This window comes from Grampus griseus (genome assembly GCF_964374135.1).
Source record: "Grampus griseus genome assembly, chromosome: 3".
In the NCBI taxonomy this organism is placed as follows: domain Eukaryota; kingdom Metazoa; phylum Chordata; class Mammalia; order Artiodactyla; family Delphinidae; genus Grampus; species Grampus griseus.
This window is the reverse complement of record NC_139019.1, coordinates 147,405,527-147,412,342: the sequence shown is the minus strand read 5'-3', so window position 1 is coordinate 147,412,342 and position 6,816 is coordinate 147,405,527. Positions and strand designations below refer to the sequence as shown.

The window sequence follows — 6,816 nt, the reverse complement described above, 5'->3', positions numbered from 1 at the left end:
GAGCGGCGCGGGCCAGGTCCCCGGGGACGCGCCAGGCGCAGGCCGGATGGCCTGGCGGGGCCTTGAGCCGGAGCCAGAGCGCAGCCAGCGGACCCCACTCGGAGGCCGATGACGTCTTTGCCTTTGGCTCCTCCGGCGCCAAGCCCGGCAGGGCGGGTGACGTCACCGCACCGGTCACGTGATCTCTATTCAAACAAACAAACCCCCTCCCCCTGAGCGCGCGAGACCCGCCCCTCCCCGCCCCGCCTCGCCTGCCAGCCGAGAGGCCACATATAAACGCGCTCACCCGGGTCAGGCTCGCTGTGAAGGACGTCGGGGCTGTAGGGACTAGGCGGGCCGGAGGAGCAGTTGGGAGAGCAGCAAGGAAACCGAGGCGGTCTAGAGTCCCGCACGACGACCCCTCGCTCAGTCCAAAGGCAGTTTGGGGTTTGGCGCAAAGAAAACCGGGGTCGGGCTTTTCCTCGAAAGCCGTCGCTCTACTTTTGGCTTCCCAGGACAAAGAGCACAGGAGGACTTGCACGCTGGGGACGCTGGGGCCGGCCATGGTCATGGAAGTGGGCTCCCTGGACGCCGGAGGCCTGCGGACGCTGCTGCGGGAGCGCGCGGCGCAGTGCTTGCTGTTGGACTGTCGTTCCTTCTTCGCTTTCAACGCCGGCCACATCGTCGGCTCGGTCAACGTGCGCTTCAGCACCATTGTGCGGCGCCGGGCCAAGGGCGCCATGGGCCTGGAGCACATCGTGCCCAACGCCGAGCTGCGCGGCCGCCTGCTGGCCGGCGCCTACCAAGCCGTGGTGCTGCTGGACGAGCGCAGCGCCGCCCTGGACTGCGCCAAGCGCGACGGCACCCTGGCTCTGGCCGCCGGAGCGCTCTGCCGGGAGGCGCGCGGTGCGCAAATCTTCTTGCTCAAAGGTACGCCGTCGGGGGTGCTCAGGGGCGGGCCGCACGCCCCCTGCCGCCTTGCCCGGGGACCCCTGGCCCTCAGCTCCTGGGGGGCTGCCCCACCTGGAGCGCTTGGACGCCTGAGTCGCATTGTGGGAACTTGTTGACTTTGGCACTAGGAACAAAAGACTCGCCTGGGCCTCTCCGGGATAAACTTACAGCCTTAGTGGATGGGGGAGTTGTATGAAGGTGCCCTGTCTCGGCGGTACTAACAGAAAAAAAATGTCTCTTTTTATTCCCAGGAGGATATGAAGCTTTTTCTGCTTCCTGCCCGGAGCTGTGCAGCAAACAGTCGACCCCCATGGGGCTCAGCCTTCCCCTGAGTACTAGCGTCCCCGACAGCGCCGAATCCGGGTGCAGTTCCTGCAGCACCCCACTCTACGACCAGGTTAGTAGGGAGGAGCCGTGCCCGAGGGGAGAAGGAACAGCTGGCAAAGGTGGAAGAGCAGTGCTAGTGAGAATATAGAAGGCGACATGCAGCTCTATTTATAACAGGGGACACGGGCATATTATTTATCCCATGGTTAAGTGGTATGATGGAACTGGGTCTCTAATTGTTGGCACTACAGAAATGAACTTGTTGGCCCTGCCTAGGCAAATGGGTTTAGTCCGCTATTTATTTATACTCTTAACAGCAGTGCTACAAAGTTCACCCAGTGTTGAAACTGACTTTTCCAGCAGGGAGTTTTTGTGGGTGTGGGCACCAGCAGTGACATTGAATAAAGCTTGACAAGTGTTGGATATTTCTGGATTTCAGGGTGGCCCAGTGGAGATCCTGCCTTTTTTGTACCTGGGCAGTGCCTATCATGCTTCTCGCAAGGATATGCTGGATGCCTTGGGCATCACTGCCTTGATCAACGTCTCAGCCAACTGTCCCAACCATTTTGAGGGTCACTACCAGTACAAGAGCATCCCTGTGGAGGACAGCCACAAGGCGGACATCAGCTCCTGGTTCAACGAGGCAATTGACTTCATAGGTAAATGGAACAGATGCCTGGGACTTCTGCCTCACTCCTTCCGTTTTAGTCACTGAGCTTAAACTCTATGGCAAGAACCCGAGTGACATACTTTTAAGCTTTCCTCTAGACGTTAATGTCAGTCTGGTGTGGGTAGCATCTCTGAGAAATATAGATTCGATGTCCCGTTTTATAGATTAGCAAACTGAATCTCAGGATGTTGATTTGTGCAATAGCAATCTGCTTAGTGGTGATGCCTGGTCTGGGTTTAAATGCCCTGCTGTTCTTTTCCACACTGCCTCCACAGACAGTGTCCGTGTGATGGCATGAGGCGATATTGACCATCTCTGGACAGGACACACATGACATTTCTTAGACACCCTATTCCTGGGGTTGGGGTTGTTCTCCTGGGCTCTCAAGTAACCGACTGCACTTTGTTTTCCAGATTCCATCAAGAACGCTGGTGGAAGGGTGTTTGTCCACTGCCAGGCGGGCATTTCCCGATCAGCCACCATCTGCCTCGCTTACCTCATGAGGACTAACCGAGTCAAGCTGGATGAGGCCTTTGAGTTTGTGAAGCAGAGGAGGAGCATCATCTCTCCCAACTTCAGCTTCATGGGCCAGCTGCTGCAGTTTGAGTCCCAGGTCCTGGCCCCGCACTGCTCTGCAGAGGCGGGGAGTCCCGCCATGGCTGTGCTCGACTGCGGCACCTCCACCACCACCGTCTTCAACTTCCCGGTCTCCATCCCCGTCCACCCCACGAACAGTGCATTGAGCTACCTTCAGAGCCCCATTACAACTTCTCCCAGCTGCTGAAAGGCCACAGGAGGTGATTCTCCCAACCCAGCAGGACTCCAGGCTCCTTCCTGAAAGGGGAAATGCAGTAACTCCAGGGAAGGGAGCTTGTGAGGGCTGGTCCTTATTTATTTAATTTCACCCGAGTTCCACTGGGTTCCTGAGTGGTCGTAGTGATGACTTAGCACCAAGACGTTTGCTGAACTCAGCAGGTTTCGGGACCAACATACAGTGGGTACATAAAGTCCCTATGACAAAATGGGGCAGAAGAGAGAGGACTCAGCGTGTGAGTCGATTTCTTTTTGCTTGTCCCTGTTTTCTGAAGACACTTTCATGCTTGACATACCTACCAGTATTACCATTCCCGACGACACATATACATATGAGAATATACCTTATTTTATTTATTTTTGTGTAGGTGGTCCACCTTCACAAATGTCAGTGTCTACTCCTAGAAGAACCAAATACCTCAATTTTCTGTTGTGAGTACTGTAATATCCTGTAAATACAGCCCAAGCAGGTTTGTTTTCAGCACTGATGGAAAGCACCAGTGTTGGTTTTGTTTTGTTTTGTTTTTAAGTTGCCAACAGTTGTATGTTTGCTGATTATTTATGACCTGAAATAATATATTTCTTCTTCTAAGAAGACATTTTGTTACGTAAGGATGACTTTTTTATACAACAGAATAAATTATGGCCTTTCTATTGAAAACTTGATGCTTTATTTCTTGGGCAGCCCCACTGATCCCTCTCCCACCACTGAAATAGGAGAGAACAGCGTCTTCCAGAATGTGTGTTGGCATCTGATCCCATACTCTTCGGTGGCCCCTCAGTCCCACAAGATGGCTGGGTTGCAAGGATGGTAGAGAAGTGTGATCAATCATAAAAAAACAAACAAAAAAACATAGGTGCTGGAGCTGAGCTCTTGGTATTGGATTCAAGTGTCCACCTATGTATCTTCCCATCATGTCTCCCTCAAGTGTCCCCAGAGCCAAAACTAGGAAGTAGCCATTGACTTGGTTGCTTTTTCCATTTAATAACTTCCCCAGGATACCATAAAAAGCCTCCCTCCCCTCCCTGATCTCTGCTGAAGGGATGAGGATGATAGTTTTTCAACACATTTGCTATAAATGTGTTTCCACTATGTGCAAGGCAGGGTGTGCTAACTGACCCTAGAACAGCTCAGCAAGATCTGCAAATGAAGATGGTGAGACCCAACATAGCTAAGTGGCACAAGTCGGGGAATTGGGCCCTACATCTGTTTTGTTTCCTAATTCTATGTGCTTTGTGCTTTATCTCTTGCTTCTCATGTGTGCTTTTTTTTTTTTGCCTTTGAAAAGACCTTTATTTTTTGTGAAAAGAATACCAAGCACTATAAGCAAATACAGTGTAGACCAGTCACCAGAAATCCCCACCCCCAACCTGACCATTATTGTTTCGGAGCACATCCCCTAGGCATCTCTGCACACGTACCCATCATTTTTGGTGGCTGCCTCTTTCCGGTCACTTGCTGCCCTGCTTTCATAATTTCGTTGAAGATAGACAATTAAATCTGACTTGCTCTAGGGCAATAGTCTCGATCTTCACTCTGTCTTGCCAAACAGGCCAATGCAGAGGTGTAATTAACTACCAACCCATAATCCAGTCTTTAATGTTGAACTAAATAACAGTGACGCTCCTGGGTTGCTGGCCCCTTAGCCCCTGCATTCCTTTACTTGTTTCTGGACAAAGTGCTGTAGGAAGCAGAAAAGCGAAAATCTTACTTTACTTTTCTAGGGGTGCTCTGAGTAGTGGTCCTGGTCCAGCCCCATCGTTCAAGGCCTTGACCTTTCTGCACTGGTTCACCATGCACCACCTGACTCCCAGGGCCTGAAAGATCCCTGTGTTCCATGTTCTAAGAACTTACCCCGGGCTGGCAAATTCATTTCCTCGGCCAGGCTTCCAATGACAAGTATGTTCACGCCTTTCAAAACAAACCATACCCAGTGTTTTTATCAAACCCTAGAAATCTACTCTTGCAAATATCTCCCTTCGTGGAAATGTACCAGCGACTTCGGGTCCGTGGCAGATGCCATGGCTGACATCCCCGTGGGCTCGGGCCATCACTTTCTGCTTGGCAGGCACTGGCTGGACCAACATTAATCTCCACTGTGATCCACACAGTGGAAAAATACAGTGGCTGCCTAAGGGAGCCGCCAGTGAAAACAATTCACTGACTTCTCCCAGCACAAGCTACTTAACCTCCTGCCAGCCCTGGAGAGCCAGGGTGATAACCCCTCCTCCCCATGCATCCGATTCCTGGTCTCAGGCCCTCCAGAAGATGTCAGTTTTGGCCTGAAACTGCTTTTCTTAGGAAGGAAAAAAGTGCCTAAGATGAGAAGAAAGATGCTTAAACTATTAAAATGTTGTTTCTCAGCTGGGAGATTGACATAGGGACAACTCGATCATTTAATACTGATAATATAATAACAGCTGTCAATTTTAGAGTTAGCGCCCTGTGCCAGCCACTGTGCTAAGTGCTTTCCAGATGATCCAATTTAACTTTTAAAGCAACATCCATTTTACAGAGGAGGAAACTGAGGCTCAGAGAGGTGAAGCGACAACCCTCTAATTGTAGCTCAAGGTCATACAGCAAGTAAACGGCACTGCAAAGTTGGGAACATGGGTCTGTAAGAAGACTGGGGAAGAAAGCCCTAGTTCAGTCCAAAAGACAGCTCGTGGGAGTGAGGAAAAGATGAGCTTTGTAGCTAACCAGACGTCAGCATGGTTTTACCCCATAATATCAAGGTGGAAAAGCCATTTATCCCTATGGGCCTCGGTTTCCTCATCTGTAAAATGAAGATAATAAAACCTACTTCACTTGTGAGGAGGAAATGTACTCATGAATGTAGAAGTGCCTGGCATGTTGTGGGCACTGGAGAAACATTCAGGTCTCTTTCCCCTCTCCTAATGACCTCTAGCGGTTCTTGGGTCTCAGTTTTCCCACCCATAAAATGACCACCTTGCAGTGGATCTAATGGGTAAGCTTCCTCCCAGCCCTCTAATTCTAGTACGTAGAATATGCATCAATGCATACTTTATGCTTTTCGGTGGTTTCCAGACACCCATTATTCCATTAGAAGACTAGCAACCCCAAGTGCTTCCACTGCATCCTCTCTTTTCCTTGGAATTTTGCAAATCGCAGCTAATTGGCCTTGAACTTGCAGCCTCCGGCCTCCATTTCCCTCCCTCCCTCCCTCCCCTGGCCCCTGGTGGATGACATCATTGCGTGTACCCCTTTAAGATTATATAAATCTGTGATCCTACAGTAGCCTCCATCCCCATGGAAACACGGAGGAGTTTCCCTTTTGTGAGGAAAGCTGTCATGTCACTTCCTGCTGCTGACAAATCAGTTTAGGAGATTAACATAAAGGAGGGTGCGGGGTGCGGGAGGCGGCCTCTGAGAACTGCAGGCTCGGTGGTTTCTGGTTGCCATACACAGAGGCAAACAAAGCCGAGGTCGCGCGGGCCGAGCTCAGGTTTCCCACACCTCAACGGGTGGATCCAGGTCACCCGAGGCTATTTTTCTCCGCAGGCTGCATTCTGGGGAGCAGGTGGGAGGGCTGACCACTTATGGGGACTTTCCTGGGGCCCTGCAGGGCAAACCTGTTGGAGAACAGCCTCTGGGTCCAGCCAAGCCTCTGCTCCCCTTTATCGGCTCAGGAGGTGTCCTCATCCTTCGGCGAACAGAGGGTATGCCGGTTGCTAGCGCCACAGTGCACACAACTGTGCTCTGCTAAGGGAAATACGGTAGAACCACCTTTTTCTTGACTGTGGCTTTTTAGGCTAAGCAGCAGTCCATTCATTCGTTCATTCATTCATTCAACAAATATTTATTGACTCTCTATAGGCCCAGGGATGCTTTGGTGTTAGACAAAGTTCCTATTCTTTTTTTTTTTTTTACGTTTTTTTCAAAGTTTCTATCCTCCAGTAGCTAACAGTGGTGCTGTTGGGGTGTGTAAATAAATAATTAAGAAATAAGATAAGAATGAAGGCTCTGAAGGTGAGATATTAAAGGGGGGGTCCTTTAGATTTTGGTGATCAGGGAGGCCTCTCTGATGGGGTGACTGGAGAAGCTAAGACCTGAG

The 6,816-nt window shown here is 50.8% G+C and overlaps 1 protein-coding gene across 1 annotated transcript; it reads left to right on the top strand.

The window, feature by feature from the left end:
- Window positions 1-305: 305 nt before the first annotated feature.
- On the top strand, window positions 306-3,401 carry DUSP1 (dual specificity phosphatase 1). The gene is made up of 4 exons (XM_082650909.1): window positions 306-909; window positions 1,182-1,327; window positions 1,697-1,916; window positions 2,341-3,401. Exons 1-4 carry the CDS (start codon window positions 543-545, stop codon window positions 2,709-2,711), a joined length of 1,104 nt encoding a protein of 367 aa, XP_082507035.1. The 5' UTR covers window positions 306-542; the 3' UTR covers window positions 2,712-3,401.
- Window positions 3,402-6,816: the final 3,415 nt, after the last annotated feature.